Source organism: Anabrus simplex, chromosome 7, assembly GCF_040414725.1.
Source record: "Anabrus simplex isolate iqAnaSimp1 chromosome 7, ASM4041472v1, whole genome shotgun sequence".
Classification (NCBI taxonomy): domain Eukaryota; kingdom Metazoa; phylum Arthropoda; class Insecta; order Orthoptera; family Tettigoniidae; genus Anabrus; species Anabrus simplex.
The window spans coordinates 111,411,742-111,430,609 of record NC_090271.1 but is presented as its reverse complement, the minus strand read 5'-3'; the positions used below and the strand labels follow the sequence as shown (position 1 = coordinate 111,430,609).

The window sequence follows — 18,868 nt, the reverse complement described above, 5'->3', positions numbered from 1 at the left end:
CTGGTGTTACTTCAGTTTACTTGTTCCTTACACTTCACTTTCATCTTTATTATACAACTATGCAAGCTCTAAAGCAAGCAAAAATTAGCACCACCATTATTGCCATTATTATCTCAGCATTTGTTGGTAGTTGAAGTGGTAAATTATATAAGAGGACCATTTCTAGGCTGGCCAAGAGTGAGGCCAATGCAGGACACCAAGTACTCTTTCAGCTGAGTGACTAAAACAAGTATTAAGTACTTTTTGTATATTTACTGAATATTTTTACACAAATAGTACTAATTCATAACTGTTAGGGTCTTCAGTCTGCCAAAACTAATTTTTAGTAATGAACTTATAAACTAGCTGAAAAAGAAAACATGTGGTAACAGTATTATACAGTATTAGAAGACAAAATGGGCACAGATTGAAACAATTTCATTAAAATGTTTAGTTCTTGAAAGAACATCATCAGATTCTATCAATCACTCTACAAATAGAACTAATACAATTTTTTTAAAAATATATGACATATTATTCATATTATAATAATGTTACACAGTATAGAACACAAGAAGCCTGCATGGCTCAGGCAGCACCACGCCGGCCTCTCACCGCTGGATACCATGGTTCAAATCCTGGTCACTCCATGTGAGATTTGTGCTGGACTAAGCGGAGGCAGGAGAGGTGACTAAGCAGAAGCGGGACAGGTTTCCTTCCGGGTACTCTGGTTTTCCCTGTCATCTTTCATTCCAGCAACACTCCCCAACTTCATTTAATTGCATCTGTCAGTCATTAATCATTGCCCCAGAGGAGTACGACAGGCTTCGGCAGCCAGCACAATCCCTATCCTTGCCGCAAGTTTAGGGCTTCATTCATCCCATCCCCCGGTCATTGACTGGAAAACAGGTTGTAGGTTTTTGTTCATTCATTCATTCATTCATCCACAGTATAGAACACAGATGGCATTTTAAATGAATGTATTTACTTCACCACTGTTGTGTTTTTCTCTTCATAAAACTTTTCACTTTAGTTCCAGCATTGTCTTCATCATTTCAGTCTTCAACTGAGACTTGTTTCTAGTCTGAAAGTTATTTTTCAAACCAAATACTCATTCTCTAGGGACATTCATCCCAGAAAGACAAAATAAAGTAATTCAGTAAGAAGTTTCAGGTTAGTTTGAGAAATGTATCTGTTTCAAAATTACTTCACTTTTTTTGTACCACATGTTTGTAGAGATTTCATAGAGCAAATACAATTTAAAACTTTGTTCCTATCTTTGTCTTTCCAATGTGAAAATGGTGTTTCTAATAAAACACACACCATCATAAGGAGGATTCATATTTAAAACAGCACAGCACTAAAGAAGGAAGAATGCTCAGCTGAAACACGTGTCGCTCTCTCTCTCAATACTTCACCGCACAGCTCTCTGCAGACCAGTTCATTCCTTCTCTCTTCACCAACATATTTCTTCAAATTGTTATTTTAATCAAAAAGTAAAATTTTAAAATCAATTGCAACATTGTTGAAATAATTGGAAAGAACTTATTCACAAACATTACCGGTACACGTTGTCAACCAAAATGGTTTTTCAGGTCCTTAAAATTGCAAGATTATTTCATAAAGTAATTCACAAGTGCAACAGGGGTGGCTGTTGAGGGGTAGTAGATGAAGTGGCACTTAACCAATTAATTTTGAAATGTATTTTCCTTATCATGTATGTTGATTTTAGTATTTTCATTTAGTATTCCTGTACTGTGCTGGACTCTTACTGTTCTGGCAGCGAGTGTGGTGTGATTCTAATCATGGTGATCAGAGAAGTGAGGTAGTCTTCCTTTCATGCTGTTCAACCTCCAGGAATGGAGAGTAGCTCAATGATTGCTATGACAACTGTGACGCCACCCGCTACAGTTTTTCTGCAGAGAGGTGTGCAGTGTAATGAGAGAGGCACTTATTTCTTCTTTCATTTGAGCATGCTTCCTTCTTTATTCCTGTGCTGTTTCAAATATGAATCCTCCTTATGATGGTGCGTGTTTTATTAGAAATACCATTTTCACATTGGAAAGACAAAGATAGAAAGGAAGTTTTAAATTGTAGTTGCCCAACAAAATCTCAAAAAGAAATGAAAAATTCAGGCAAATGCTACAGTCTTATTTCCAAAGAGTCCCCCTCCGTAGCATAATGGTTAGCACTATTAGCTGCCATCCTCGGGGCCCGGGTTCGATTTTAGGTACTGCCAGAAATTTAAGAAATGTCAGGAGGGCTGTTATGTGGTTAAAACGGTACATGCAGTTCACTTCCATTGGGGGGTGTACTTTAAAAGAGCAGCGCCACCGCGCCACCGCGCCACCTCAGGATGAGGACACAGGTTTATTTTACTTTAGTTCCAAACAGTCATGGGTTATGGAATTACTGTGGTTGTGCTCCTCTCCAAATCTGCAGGAATTGTTTTGTTGGCCATGCTTGCCTTTTATCAATAAAAGTTACATTATTTTGGAATAGAGAAGGATTTGCTGCTTTGTTGAATTTGCACATTACACAAACACTCAAATTCAGCAGAGCATTTAAAGTGCCAGGCAAATTTGAAAACCTTACAAAGAAATTGAAGCACAATTTCAGATACCCTGAAAGAAACTGCTAGACTGTATACTATGCAGTTCAATGAAAATGTATGTTTGAGCAGACTTTTCCTACAGTTAGTGACTGATGCAGTACTCTCTTTAAATAAGCAGGAATAAGCATTTAACAGAAACAATGAAACAATAGACTCAAATTGTGGGAATGTTAAGGAACTGCTGACATTGCTGGTAATAAGGGGTCCTGTAGAAATACAAAACTAATATTCTAAGATTTTTTTTTTTTTTTTGTTAGTTGCTTTATGTCGCACCGACACAGATAGGTCTTATGGCGACGAAGTATATTCTAAGATAAAAGGAGTGTTCAGTGATAAATCAATAAGTATACAAAATAAAGTAATCAAATGCATTTCAGACTACATTGTTTTGTAAAACAAGAATTAGAAATGCCTTGTTTTTCTCTCTCTCTCTTTTTTTTTTTAGCAGATAGTTGGGCTTAACATGCCATAACGGAGGGGGTATAGTCCAGGTATCAAACGAACCAGTAATTTCTTGCCATAGAAGTATTCTTAAGGGTGGACTGTTATAGGTCAAAGCAAGACTTTTTCAATTTAGTTTTTTGACATGACAGCATCTATAAAGTCAGGCTACATAGCCTATATTTGAACCTAAGTGTAATGAAATCATGTGCTCACATCCACTCTTATAGCTCCAAAACTAAAGATCTGGTTTGAATTGTTGAGGTACAGTTTGATTGCAAATGTGGGACATGGGCCCCACTGAATCCAGGAGTGGGGGATGCTTTTAAAATAGTTACAATTTTGGTTTGGTTCAGATTAATAACTATTAAATCAAAATACATGTGAAGGTGGTTAAGATATCTGAAGATAGAGCACTGATATGTTAAATTTGCATAACAAAATTATCCAAATTCCAAAAGAATAACATAGCAAGGAAGGGACCCAGAATTTGAAATTGAAAAATATTTGGAATAAAAGTAAATTTGGCCATCTAAATATCAATTTAAACCTCCTATCTGGTATACTGTTAGAAAGCATTTTCTGATCCCAAGATGATGGTACCATAACAGTTGCCTTTGTGACCTTTAAAGCAAAGTTTCATGGATGAAGAGATTTTGAGAAATTATTAATCTGCTTCATATTGACTTGTGAATGTAAATTGTCAGCCATGATGTGTGTATCATTAAACCGAGAATCTTATGCCCAATATAACATTACCATTTTGGTAGTTACAATTAGTGCAGAAGTTACATGGTGTAGCCTATAAAATTTTGAATATTACCAAATGCTTCAAAACATCACCATGTGTGATATCATTGGAAATAAGAATTCCTGTAGGATTAAGTTGTGTCTTCTCAGACTCCAAGTTCACAAATGATAAAAGCACAGAACCGTATGACTGATATAGAGTGGTACAGTTCAGGTTCGGGTATGCTCAGACTATATAATTAGCCGCCTGTGTTGCTAGATGACCAGCCAGATGAATCTAATGTGCCTTTCATTTCACCCAAAGTCAGATGTGTGTCATGTGACATCATGAGAACCCAGCGAGACAGTTGCTCACCTGCTCCAATCCATAGTTTTTCATATTGAATCTGCACTCCTCTTTAAGCAGATGAAAGAGATTATTCTTTCTACTACCTAGATAGGGGATGCCTGGCCGAGGCGGTAAAGGCATGCTCTGTTCAGCCAGAAGGACGTGGGTTCGATTCCCCGCCAGGAAGTTGTAAAATTTAAGAATCAAGATTTCCACTTCCGGTGATGCACATGGCCCTGAGGTCCACTCAGTCTACACCAAAAATGAGTACCAGGTTAATTCCTGGGGGCAAAGGCGGCCGGGCATAGAGCTAACCACTCTACCCCATCAAGAGCCCAGGTTACGGATAGTGGAAGCCTTTATCTTCCACCCCTCAAAGGGCCTTCATGGCCTGTATGGAGGTGACTTTGCTTTTTTTGCTTTTTACTACTTAGATACACTTGTAAATGTCTGTGTATGTCACTTGCTACATCCTGTAAAGCTTCACAGGACATCAAAAAATCTTTACAATTAAATTGACACAAAAACATTGACTCAGTATCTGATTCAATTAGACAACATGCCGTTTTACTTAAATCATAGGAGAAAGAGGTCCAACTCTGTAAAGAATGAAAGTATCAGTAAAAGAAAGGGAAGAGCCACAATCTCTGGACTCATTTCTTACTTACCAGATAAAAATGTTGCATTGATGAATTTCTTGAACACTCCAAGTTGACCATCAAATGAGAACTGATAATTGTATATGGGGCAGACTGAATGCTTTGCATGTAACTTTAGGCCTTTATTAACACCATATGCAAAGACATAATCTGTATGTAACTGAAATAAATAAACGCTTAGTTTTAGTTGAAAAATACTTCATAACAGTGTGTGACAAGAGAGTTAAGAAGTAACCAGATATTAAGACTAGTGTAAGGAGAGTGTGCAGCTTTACTGCTAAACTATGAGATACACCGGGCGAGTTGGCCATGCGGTTAGGGGCACGTGGCTGTGAGCTTGCATCCGGGAGACAGTGGGTTCAAATCCCACTGTCGGCAGCCCTGAAAATAGTTTTCCATGGTTTCCCATTTTCACACCAGGCAAATGCTGGGGCTGTACCTTAATTAAAGCCATGGCCACTTCCTTCCCATACTTAGCCCTTTCCTATCCCATTGTCGCCATAAGACCTGTCTGTGTCGGTGCAACATAAAGCCACTAGTAAAACTATGAGATATAAATCATCTTCTCTTTTTCTTCTCAATTTATTGGGGATGGCACATGATGGGGATATGGTACAGCTGGATGCCCTTTCTGATGCTAAACCTATGTGGATGGATGTATTCACTGTTCTTTGATTCTCTGGTTGTTGTGTGGTGTGTTGTATGTAAATGAAGAGAAGGGTATAAAGACAAACACAAACACACAATCCTCAAGTCAGAGGAATTAACCATACGCAGTTAAAATCCCCAGCCCAGCCAGGAATTAAATCTGGGACCCTCTGAACCAAAGACCAGTACCCTGACCATTCAGTCAAGGAACCGGTCTTTCAGTCCCCAAATAAATTTTTAGAAAAACTATCAGAAACATAAGAAACATATTATTACTTTTTGTTATAGAATATATTGTAAATATGGAAAAGCAATCAATATAGTTTTAAATATATTTTTCTCTCTCTTTCTTCTTTATCAACTACTAGCATGTGCCTGCAGCTTTGCCTGCATTTATTAATTCAACCGTTGGATGTTTCTAAACTATTTAAAAGCAAATAAAAACTTTATATTTATTAACTCACATCGTTTTGATATAAATTGCGTAAAATGCATTATTTTATTTTTATTATATTGTTACTTTCAATGCTTAAGATACTGGGTTGATGGATGATACAAATAATATTAAAACCATGTAAAATTAGACCCCAATGTATTGTTTCCTTAGGAATAAACTATATTAATGTCCTTACAGTTGGAGGTAAGATGTATACTGTATTGTGTTTGCCTTTCGAACTCTTGAACAATTCACGTACAGTTGACAATGGCAAAAGCACCGTTTTCTAAGATGGAGTCCTACAACTTTAAGCAATTGTCCTATATCAAAATTTCAGATTTCTGTGTGCCGTAGATTTGACTGGGCTTCGCACACATACAACCAAACACCTCTGAATATTATGGGCTGATGGCTCCTCATGTCGTGGACCGAAAATAGCTTCCTACTCAATGGACTTACAGTCCGAGGAATACTACTTCACCCGTGGCCTGCTCAGTCATGATGGTGGCTTCAATAATATTCGTCATCAGTTTCAGAGCTGTGTCCATTGCAGAGCATCAACAGCGTCATATGCCCTCACACCATATAAGACCAAAAACGGTTTCCTATGCCCTGGATGTAAAATGGCTCCTTGAATATTGTGTTCTCTGCCTATCTTATGTACGTTGCCTAGCGACAGCGACTCTATCCATTTAATCTTGGTGACAGCACATTGGATTGCCATATCCCAATGCACATTTTCTGATGGTTTTTCGTTCATAACTCACCAACGAAAGAGAAAATTAAAATTCTGGCTTTGAGGTGCATTCAGACTCCTTTCCATCTACCTATGTTCAAAATTTCAGATCTCTGCATGCTGTAGATTTTGCTGGGCATCGCACACAGACAGACAGACAGACAGACAGACAGACAGACAGACAGACAGACAGACAGACAGACAGACAGACAGACAGACAGACAGACAGACAGACAGACAGACAGACAGACAGACAGACAGACAGACAGACAGACACTTCCTTTTATAATTATAAATTATTCAATATTTCTAAAACCAAGGAGAGCGGCCATGTGTGTTAATGTGCTATGGGTATGGATCCAAGCTGTACATTTAAGAAACAAGTGGGTTTGAACCCCTATGTTGGCTGTCATGAGAATGGTTTTTCTGTGGTTTCCCATTTTCATTTTCAGGAAAATGCCAGAACAGTTCCTATTCATAGGCCACAGCTGATTCTTGCAATCTCCTGACCCAGTTTTATTCACCATCATTCATTTCTTCTTCATTAGCTCCTCAACTGAGCTTGGTGACAGGAAAGACATCTGGCCATAAAGACATGTCATAGAATTTAATCTCACTAAATCCCTGACTCCGTATTAGGAAACGGGACTAAAGAACTTCAGTAAACTCATGTAATGCTATTCAGAAACAAGGTGACATTCTTCTTCCTTGCCTTTTCTCAATTTATTGAGCTTGGCATGGGATGTGAATTTGGCTAGTTTTACAGCTGGTTGCCCTTCCTGATGCAAACACTATCTGGAGGGATGTATTTACTATTGCAATTTCTGTGGTGGTTAGTATGATGGTGTATTGTATATAGATGAAGATAAGTGTATTAAGACAAACATAAACACACAATCCCAAGACAGTGAAATCAACTATATACAGTTAAAATTCTTGATCTGGCCAGGAATCAAACTTGGGGCCCTCTGAACCATAAGCCAGTGTATTTTATTTATTTATTTAGTCTGATCCAGGACATCCTAGATTTGCCGTAAGACACAGAATAATACACAATAACAATTTTGAGGGGAGATAAATATGATTAATGTTTAAAAAAATGATAGGTTACAATTAACCATGTTAAATGGCATGAACTCCATATAAATGGTGACAAAAAATCGAAACGGAGTATTTGATGAGTGAGACGACTATCTCATCTTGTAGGCTTCTTGCTAGTTTATATTTTTGTCGCCATGTGATGAAAGATTTGGGAATTGTTCCCCTCGCGCCAAAGAAAAGTCCAGTCACCGTAATTTTTTTAAGGTTATACGACTCAAGAAAGAAAGGGATGGTTGGATTATAGATATCCTTTTTCTCATTGTCTACGTCAGTCGGCTGAGGGGCTGAAGATTCAAAGCGTACCATAGGATCAATAATTTCTGCTTCGTTCCTCCATCTGTCAATCGCTATAATATCAATCCTGCGAGTGCTGCCTCCTTCGGTGAGGCAGTAGACTTCTTCGTACACTGGACATTCATACGCAAGGTGGTACTGATGGTGGGATTCGAACCCACTATCTCCTGAATGCAAGCTCACAGCTTCACAACCCTAACCGCACAGCGAACTCACTTGGTCCACTATGTTTACAGAGAATGGTTGCCCAGCTGTAATTCCTATTAAAGCAGTGATCACCACCACCACCACCACCACCACCACCACAATACCTCAGAAATCATAAAATTCATACCTAAGTTTATCAAGACTTTTTTCTTCCTTGTTTCATTATTCTCTACTCACCTCTATGGTTTGTACATATACTTTTGTTAAAACACTTTGTATTGAACACAGAAAGCAAAATATTTACCAAAGAAGAGCTTATAAAAAAAGTTCCCAATGCAAATGCCTTTTTGTTTTTCTCCCCTCATATATAGCCTACATTTCTTTATGATATTGACTTCTTAGAGATACTTACATGAACATACTTATCCAAATTTTCCATTGTAAGAGAGTTATCTCCAAGATAGAACTCCTTTATTTTACAAGCAAGTTCTTTTTCTTTTTCACTAGTTAAATTTAATTCTTCTGGTACATGACGTTCAAAATCATTGTCAATCTCGTTCAGTAGTGATGGATTTCTTAGGATACCTGATAAGTAAAACAGGAAATGACAAAAATTCATTAAAAGAATAAAACAAAAAGCTTAAGTTAATAGTACCATAAATTCTTGTAATAGAATAACCAGAGTTTTGTTAAAGTACATATATAAGCTGCAGTCAGAAGGTAAGTTATAATTGGCTATTAAAAAGTAATGAATACTGTATGTCAAACATATATTTATGTTATTTGATTCTGCACCCCTTTCCTTCTTTTTGCCATTAATGAGACTCAGAGCACCAGATTTTTATATTGCTGCCTGTATAGAAAATCAAAAGTCTTTTCTCTTGACCCATCTCTTCAATAGCATACAGCAGCTTCATTTCTCACCATGCATATTTTCACTTTTATGCAAGTTTCTAACTTATCCCCTTACCACTGAATCATACTATGAGGGGAAAAGTAGACAATAGTGATGACAAGAGGAGAGAGATGGGAAAAAGAACAAAATAAATCAAAGATAAAACACTAAAGTTGTGGAGAACTTAGGTCCTAATGTACTTAGGTACTTAGGCATCAAAATAATGGAGAATTCAGGACTGGATATGAAAATTAGCAGAGGGATTGTTGGGATTGTTATCCTTCACAGAGTACAGAATCTAATCATGTGGTAAGATAGGAACACAAGAAAGGGTACAATATAATGAAATATCAGTGTGAGAAGAGGAAGTAACAGAAAGAGGAAATAATGACAAACATGTAAACTCTAAAGTACAAGGGCAACCTCCACATCTTCATACACTGCCTACTACAAGTAGATAGGCTCATGTGACATGTTTTCCATAGAAATCACAATGTTTACAAATCGGTACTTTCAAATCTACTTACTTATATTTATACTTTCCACATTCGTAGGTGCTTTGAAAAGTTCTCGGAATGTAATAGAAGTAAGTATCTTACCTCAGTGGAACTGCTTTTATTTTTCAACATAGTCTCCCTGTAGACTAATGCATTTGGTCCAGCAATGTTCCAATGCCTTGATCCCACCTCGAAAATGAGATTCCTCCAGGCCTGCAAAATACCTCTCCAATTCGGCTGTCAGTTCTTCCCTTGTAGAAAATCTCCATCCACCGAGGAAAAATTTCAGCTTGGGGAATAGATGAAAGTCTGATGGTGCCAAATCAGGTGAATAAGGTGGATGTGGCAACAATTCGTACCCCAGTTCATGAAGTTTTGCCATGGCAATAACACTTGTGTGTGGCGGAGCGTTGTCTTGATGAAAGATGACCTTTTTCCTTGCCAAACCAGGTCTTGTTTCGCGTATCATTCCCTGTAGTTGGTCTAGGAGGTTTGCATAGTATTTCCCCGTAATTGTTTGGCCAGTAGGAAGATAATCTATCAGCAGAATGCCTTTTGCATCCCAGAAAACTGAGGCCATGACCTTTCCGGCCGAACGCACTGCCTTTGCTTTCTTTGGTGGTGGTGAATCAGCATGTTTCCACTGCTTTGACTGCTGTTTTGTCTCTGGAGTATAGTAGTCAACCCAAGTTTCATCTGTAGTCACAAACTGGCGCAAAAAAATCTTGTTGGTTGCACTGAAAACGGGCCAGACTTTGTTCGGACATTTCCAATCTGGTGCGTTTATTGTCCACTGTCAAGAGCTGCGGCACCCATCTTGCGGATAATTTCTTCATACCCAATTCTTCGGTTAAAATATAATATACCCATTCAGAAGACATCCCTACAGCTTCAGCAATCTTCCGCACTTTCAGTCGACGATCCTCCATGACCATTTTATGCACTTTTGCGATAAATTCTGGGGTCGTTACACTTTTTGGCCGTCCACTACGCGGATCATCATCCAAGCTCCCCTGACCAAATTTAAACTCGCTGGTCCACTTGGCAACAGTTGAAAATGAAGGAGCAGAGTCCCCCAGTGCATTCTGAAAGTCGGCATAAATTTCCTTTGCTTTCATACCTTTCTTTACAAAGTATTTAATCACTGCTCGAATCTCAGTTTTTTCCATTGTCACAAATCACTACGCAGGAGCAATAACAAAGAGTCGTCACTACCACACTCCTGCAGCTAGAGCACTGACGCGCCACGTGTTCACTCACAAAGGATGTGTGATTATTGCGCGGGAACCTTGTTGCTCTAGCACTGACATCTAACGGTGATTCCGAGAACTTTTCTAACCGTCCTCGTATCATTTCAAGAAATTTACAATAGACTGCATATCACTGGCAGCAGGCTGCTTGATTGTTTTGGATACGGTACATCAGAAGTATAGTTTGAAATGCTTTAACAGGATCAAAGAGTCTCAAAATTGTGTTGGTAGTTTGCCAATGGATGAATTGATACAGAAACTTGGCACATAGAACATTATTTTAACAGCAGAGTTAAAATTTACTCATGGAATTTACATTCTGGATATACCATACCCTATACGTAAATAGATATCATGTACCTTCTAATTCCAGAATTCCTTCATGAGATGTAGTTCCTGTTATAAAAGGAACATTAGTAAATTTTCCCTCCCTCAACAAGTCCACTGGATTGCCAGGCAGGAATACATCTTTTCCTCCACTTTCCCATGTCTCAGGAATAGGAAGAAATGGTAATGTCTTTCCACGTCTTCGTTCCTAAAAGATATTGAAACCATACAATGACTATCCTAGTAAAATAATTACAATCAGTATCATCATGTCTGAACTGAAAACTGAAAATTCCTTATCTGTCACAAATTCATGAAAAAAAGACCAGGAAATTTTGGGGATTTGCAGGGAAGTGACAATATACCAATACCTACTCCAATAAATATACATTTGATATTTAAATACTCAATACTTAGGGTTATTTAATTAATTACTTGACGTTGCTGTATGTCGCACCGACACAGATAGGTTTCATGGTGACGATAGGATAGGAAAGGGCTAGAAGTGTGAAGGAAGTGGCCGTGGCCTTAATTAAGTTAAAGCCCCAGGATTTGCCTGGTAAATGGGAAACCACAGAAAACCATCTTCCGGACTGCTGACAGTGGGGTTCGAATCTACTATCTCCCGTATACCGGATAGTAGCAACTCTTAAGCAACTGCAGCTATCGAGCTCGGTTTAATTAATTGCTATCACCTAATATATCGTACATGTTTTGAGGGCCTTACTGTCCTCTTCCTCAGTGTTTTTTTTTCACACTACCAAATATCTCTTGGATCTCTTTACTTATTATTAAACACCAAAGTTCTAAACATCTTAATTGATATCTAATATTGTCATAAATGAAATAAAATATATTTTAAATGTCATAACAATAACACTAAATTACACTTGTTATGTCGAACCCGAAAAACTACTCGATAAACGGAATTCAGCTGATAGTTACACAGGTGTTGGATTTTATTTCCCACAATCTTAAACTTGATTTACATTGTCCTCTTTTACAGAAAATCTGTTTTCAGACCAAAGAGTACAAAACTGGTGGGTGCATTCCATTTAGTCTACTATTCTATTTTATAATCTTGTTAAAATGTCATCCTTGTCTATTACCTAAAAATATAATCATTTTATTAAAATTAGCATCTCTTAAAATTTTACTAAAATTTTCCAATTCAGAGAATATGTCAGTTAAATGTTGCTCTTGTTCATGTTGCTGGTATTTCCATCTGTCCTCGAACACTTAGAGGCAACTCCAACTGAATATGCTGTTGTCCATACAAAAGCATAATTGGCCTTGATCTTAGTGTTGGGCAACTTGCCTGTCAGTAGAAAATTGATATCAGGATCAATATCTTTCTCCTCTGTTAGTAAATTGGACAATTATTATTTTTGACACCCAAGTCTGAAACTCTGTCAGTTGTTCTATTTAAAAGTTAGTGCATTCACTTTGCCCTTGACCTCCGATGGTTGTCATCCAACATGTAATGTCTAAGAAATACAATATGTATGAATGGCCTTGTAGCTCTAAAATAACATTGAAAAGAGTTACATAGAGTCTTCTTGTTTCGTTGAAGCCACTTGAACCACGTGGTTCCTAATTCTGGTGAGCTTTCATCTTAGCCCAGTATTCCTTCATATTTGCACTGTGGGTTGCTTTCCTTTCCTGAGTCCACTTCACTCCGACTCCAGGACGGAACGTTTTAGCTGTCAGTGACTGGAGAGTGTTGGATGTTCTGATCAGCATTCTAAATTTATCCGTGTTGAATAAATCTTTGGGATCAATTTTGAAAAATTCTAGGTCTTTTTGAACTGGGTTGTACATTTAGCATTTGTCTTCTTCCCTCTACAAATGGTGTTGAGATTCTTGAGGTCAGTCTCTTGTTGTCCATTCTGACTATGAGACTGTAGAAGATAAGTCGTCTTTCTCATGGCTGATGTTATATTCACTAAATGTTGATCAAGCTCATTTTGCCTGATTCTGTATTCACCTCCCTCTTTAATGGGGCCTATGATTTTTCTCGGGATCTTTCGTTCTCTCAGTTTTAAATTCCTGATTTGTCCCTTTTTGAACATGTTCAAGCATTCTGAGGCATAAAGTACTGAAGGTCTTACTGCGGTTTTATAGTGTCGAAGTTTGACTTTCTTACAAGAATGAGATAGTCTGTAATAGTCGAAGTTTGAGGCAAAAAAAAAAAAAAGGGATTTGGACTTGTAAACGTTCTTACAGAGATGGAAAGCTCTCTCCAGAGTCTATATTATAAATTAAATAAAACCTTTAAAAGCATGTTTACACTGAAAAGAAAGCTGTTAAAATAGCTGAACTCATGAAAAATAAAATTGATATTAATGACACTTACTTACTTGTAAATTCACTTAACCATGTTTATTAAATATACAGTATTTCAATGAGTTGATGACTGCTGTTATATTTCCAACACCACCAACACCATGATAAATTTTGGGCTAATCTGTCAAACAAAACAGTTGCATACTAAGGCTCGCTATTGGTACTTACATATACATTGTCAAGGTCAACAACTGATCTGAAAATCATAATGATTTCCTTGTTCCTCAATTGCATCTTGCAATCATCATGGACATTTTACCAAATATGCTTGTCTAGACAGCATCTATTCTTTCCCTTTAGATTTGGGGGATTCATATGAACATATCTTCATGTGTTTAAAAGTGTTTGGTAATAGGAGAGCAAAATGAATAATACAGCATGAGAAATAATATATCTAATTAAAGGAAGGGGACAAACAAGTGAAAATCAAGTTATATACAGAAAGGGACACTGAAAGGAAAACTTAACAAAAAAACACAATGACAGGTCAATATGGGAAGAGGGAGAAAGATAACTTAAAAGGATAAGGACATTCTCTACATCTTCATACACTGCCAGCCATATAAAATAGATTGGTTCTCTCCTGTTCAGTCCCATTTCTTCTGGGTTAATTTCTACTTAGCTTGTAACAAGCTCATTTCTGCTTCCTAGCATCATCAGGAGGCGGGCTTCAACACTCATTGAGGAGTCGCCTTGACAGATCTACAGTCTTTATGTGGAAAATGCAGGATAAGAGGAAAGCTGGATAAACACAAAAGGAGAAAAGGAATCCAGCAGGTCATTATAAGCAATGGAAAGGAACAAAGTCATAAATAAGCAAAAGATCTAGTATGATCTTTACATATACCATTTTGACCTGAAAATATGCTGCACCCAGATATCTGTGATACTAAGACAGAACCCAATATGTTAAAGAACTTGATTTTTCAGGAGGTGCTTTTAAAAGTTGGCAAGCTTGCTGAAATTCATATTGTATTTCAATAACCTCTAAACTGAAGTAGCATATATTTGTTGGCAGCCCTGAAGATGGTTCCCATTTTCACACCAGGCAAATGCTGGGGCCATAACTTAATACCATGATGTTGCTACTACTGGAATATATTTCTCTGGAAAATCTGATGATAGTGTCTGTTATAATAATTTAGTGCTTCTAGATAGAGCAAGGCCACTTCTCCACCCAACGGATCACACCAACCAATAATCGCACAGAATTCTCTTTGTGATTTCATAGACCTTTGGTTGGATTCTCTCTCTCATAAGATAGGCTGATTATGATTAATAATTGTAGTTTTAAGGGGGCTAACTTCAAGGTCATCAGTAATGTGAGATAGGCATTCCATCTTTCCTGTCATCTTTCTTGTAGGAGAGAATTCCGTCTTCAAATATTTGCCACATTTTTGGTCAATTGAATATATAGTTATTCAGTTTTTATTTATTTCATTTTGTTTATTTTTGCATCATGCTACATTGTCACAAAAACATAGCAAGGCAGTCCCCCACCTGTCCCCACCAGTATTTTTTCATATGAGAAACTTCAGATTACTTCTTTCCTCTAATTATTCCCTACATCTCAAAGAACTCATCTCGGTGAATGTGTTAATTATTTTTTCTCTTACAGGCCATACATAGCCTCCGTGGCTCAGGCGGCAGTGTGCCGGCCTCTCACCGCTGGATACCGTGGTTCAAATCCCGGTCACTTCATGTGAGATTTGTGCTGGACAAAGCAGAGGCGGGACAGGTTTTTCTCCGGGTACTCCGGTTTTCCCTGTCATATTTCATTCCAGCAACACGCTCCATTAACATTTCATCGATTAGTCTCTTATCATTGCCCCAGAGGAGTGCACCAGGCTTCGGCAGCTGGCATATTTCCTATCCTCGCCGCTAGATGGGGGCTTCATTCATTCCATTCCTGACCCGGTCGAATGACTGGAAACAAGCCGTGGATTTTCATTCACAGGCCATACATACAGTAGTATAGGTTTTGGAAACATTTTTTTAGCGGTACCTTAGTGAACAGAGATGCTATGTCTATGGCATATTTCTTACAATGAGCGGTAAAAAATAATTAAATAGCGTATGGCTTTTCATGCCGGGAGTGTCTGAGGACAAGTTCGGCTTGCCAGATGCAGGTCTTTGGATTTGACTTCCACAGGCAACCTGCGCGTCGTGATGAGGATGAAATGATGATGAAGATGACACATACACCCAGCCCCCATGTCAGCAAAATTAACCAATTATGGTTAAAATTCTCGACCCTGCCAGGAATTGAACCCGGGACCCTTGTGACCCAAGGCCAGCATGCTAACCATTTAGCCATGGAGCCAGACAAAATGAGCAGTGACAGCTCATGACAACATTTTCAGGAGGTTCACAACATTTTTGTTAACATCGCAAATGAACGAAAGTATAATGCAAATTAGAAAAAAGTAACACACTTAATTCATTTAACTTAAAGTTCCTTGTACAGTTCCTTCTTCACTTATAATATGGTAGAATCCTTATAATCGAAGATCCATTTTATCCAAGACTAATCTGTGAGTATACAATAAAACTAAAATTACTACTACTATAATGTTTACATTCCATATCCTGGTGGGGTAAAAAGGAAAAAGAATGAGCAAGTGAAAATCATGCAAAGGACCAAAAATGTGACTTACTGCTTGCTGAAGATTGAATTAGATTCATAAACTGCAGTGATGAAATCAGGTCAAAACAAAGGAAATGATTTTGAATTATCCATGAATGTGTGAATATGCATGAGAACTGGTTGTTCACGTGTAAAGATGTAAAGATCTGTTATAATTCATTATTTATGAGGAGAGTTTTTCCTACATACACCTTAGTTTCAAGACATGCATAAAAAGATCAGAACATCAAAAGGAACATAAATGGACAAGGACTATTTTCACATCCTTATACTTTGCCATCTACAAATGGATTGGCACTCTCTCATCAATCCTTGAACATCAATTTTTTCTCAGCCTCCAACAAGCTCATTTCTGCTTCCCTGATTCATCAAGAGAGGCTTCAACAACCACTTAGGGGCCATTTTGACAGATCTTCGTTCTTGATGTGGGAAGTGTAGAATTAAAAAAAAAAAAACCTTGATAAAAACAGGAATAGGGAAAGGATAAAAAGGTAAAAGTGAATACATGGGGTGAAAGAGTAGGAATATAGGACAAACGCAAGAAAGAAATCAAGTTGTGTACTTTTAGAAAGATAAGAACATTAAAAAGGAACACTAATAGGATAAGCACAATGACTGATCAATGTGGGAAGAGAGAGAAAGGGAAAAAGAACGTAAAACATCTGTGGATGCAGAATGGGTCTCGGCCCACAAGTGGCCATGGCTGGTCGGTGGTCCGACAACTCTGCATTCCGCCCAAACAGAGGAGGGGTGGCCACAGCTCTCCCGTGGCATCCACGCCTCTGTATTCGGGAGACGGAGAGGGGCTGATCCCCACTGTCGCCTGTCCTGAGAATGGTTTCCGTGGTTCTCCATTCTCCTGCACTAATCCGAATGCTGGGACAGTTCCTAGTATAGGCCATGGCCACCAACCCTCTCACCTTCTCCACACATCTCCTTCTCCAGTTTAAATTTCCTGGTCTAAGAGACGGCATCACTGTCTAGGAAATGAAAACATTTAGCAGCAGCAGCAGCAGACACAAAAGAACAAGGACAGTCTCCATGTCTTAATACACTGCCATCTTCAGACAGATTGGCTCTCTTCTCATCAATTCTTTAACATCCATTTCTTCACAGACCCCTACGAGCTCATTTCTGCTTCCCATCTTCATCACGAGAGTGAGTCTGATGACTCTTTAAGGGGGCATTTTGATGGATCTTCAGTATTGACCTGAGACATGTAAGGATTGATGAAGAAAGAGCCAACTATTTGAAAACAGCAGTGTATGAAGATGTGGAGATTGTTCTAGTCCTTTTGTGTTTCTTTTCTACTTCTCCCTCCTCCTATGCAGACCTCTCACTGTATGCATCGTATTATTATGTGTTCCTTTCAGTGTTCCTATCTTTCTATGTTTGACATGGTTTGCACTTTCTTGTTCCTTTCCATTATTTAGGTCCTAGATTCATTGTCATTAATATTAATTTGTTAATATACATCAATTATTAATTATTATTATAGAAGTTCATTTACCTTACCTCCTCTGTTACTGTTTTAGCTGCCCCATCAAACAAATCTTTTGCAGTTACATTTCGTAAAAAATTTATCAGTTCATTTGGATTTGTTGTCTTACAACCCAGTACTTCACCCAACTGGAATGCTCGGCTGCGCAGGGATGTTGTCATAGCCCATGGATTTAGTGATGAACCACTCTGTGCAATAGCTTTATGGAACAAACCTGGAATTACAGCACAGTATACATATTTATTTTGCAGGAATTCACTATACAGATTATGAATTAAAAGATGTACACACATACATCTTCATTATGGACTGGGGTTCCATTCATCTCGTTCTTCCTGGGACAGTTCTGTTTACTGATAAAATGTCCCAGGATCACAACTTTTCTGCAAATGTCCTGGTTTATAAGTGTCTTTCCTAAAAGAACATGTGGATTACGGAAATTTACTCCGTTTTAAAAATTTTGTTGCAAGTACTAAAAAATGACTTATTACAATTGGAAAGCTTCTGAACTGTGCGGTAGACTTCTATTTCACCTGCATCAATAAATTAAAAAGTGATGTATGCCATCTTTTAACACTCTCCAGTCTATGGATTGGATCACTTTGAAGAAGAAAGGGGTGTGCCACATGGACCATGATTCAAAAAAGCTACTTATTTAATGAAGCAGTGTCACCAAATTTTACTGTGAATGAAGAAGACTAGTTTAATGAGCCTTCATGTAAGAAAAGTGAACTGAAAGAACACAGTGTCAGAGTCCAATGGTGTGAAATGTTTGCTTGTTTTAAAATGAAAGATATGAGTATTAAAATCTGGAATGCCTAGTAAGATTTTGTTTGGCCCAGCCAGGATCAAATGTAACAGTGGATTTTTTTTCTAAAGTAACAAATGCACTGTGGACAGAAGGTAAAAGGTCTACGATGGATTTATTTCTGTTATTTGTATTTCAAGACATGTCCCTTTTTATAAATGCCCTGATATAACTTGTTTGTGTGATCTCTTTGACACTCCTTAATCCAGTTTTAAAGTTGCGTTATTTGTATATTTTCTCTGACACTTTCTAGTCAGATATTGCTGTTGCCACCAAATTTGTTTATGTACCAGTTGGTCGTCTTAAGTTTAATAAAACCTTATAAAAGGTAATATTACATGCTCATTCACTTCAATTTATTAAACTTAAGAACAAAGCAACATAATGGAAAAATTATTTCATCCAGAACATTTAAGCATTGACCCAGAATTGAGTAATGCTCAACAAGAATGGGAGCATTGGTA

At 37.8% G+C, this 18,868-nt stretch overlaps 1 protein-coding gene across 4 annotated transcripts in view; it reads right to left on the bottom strand.

Moving 5' to 3' along the window:
* The window catches only part of LOC136877303 (esterase B1), a 100,680-nt gene that overhangs the window by 18,056 nt on the left and 63,756 nt on the right, over nucleotides 1–18,868 (bottom strand). For all 4 annotated transcript variants that reach the window (XM_068228499.1, XM_068228498.1, XM_068228500.1 and 1 more), the window contains 4 exons: nucleotides 17,611–17,810; nucleotides 11,136–11,310; nucleotides 8,546–8,718; nucleotides 4,781–4,931 (listed from right to left, as the gene is read on the bottom strand). In XM_068228499.1, coding sequence (XP_068084600.1) covers nucleotides 4,781–4,931; nucleotides 8,546–8,718; nucleotides 11,136–11,310; nucleotides 17,611–17,810 — 699 coding nt within the window. The remainder of the gene's footprint in view (nucleotides 1–4,780; nucleotides 4,932–8,545; nucleotides 8,719–11,135; nucleotides 11,311–17,610; nucleotides 17,811–18,868) is intronic.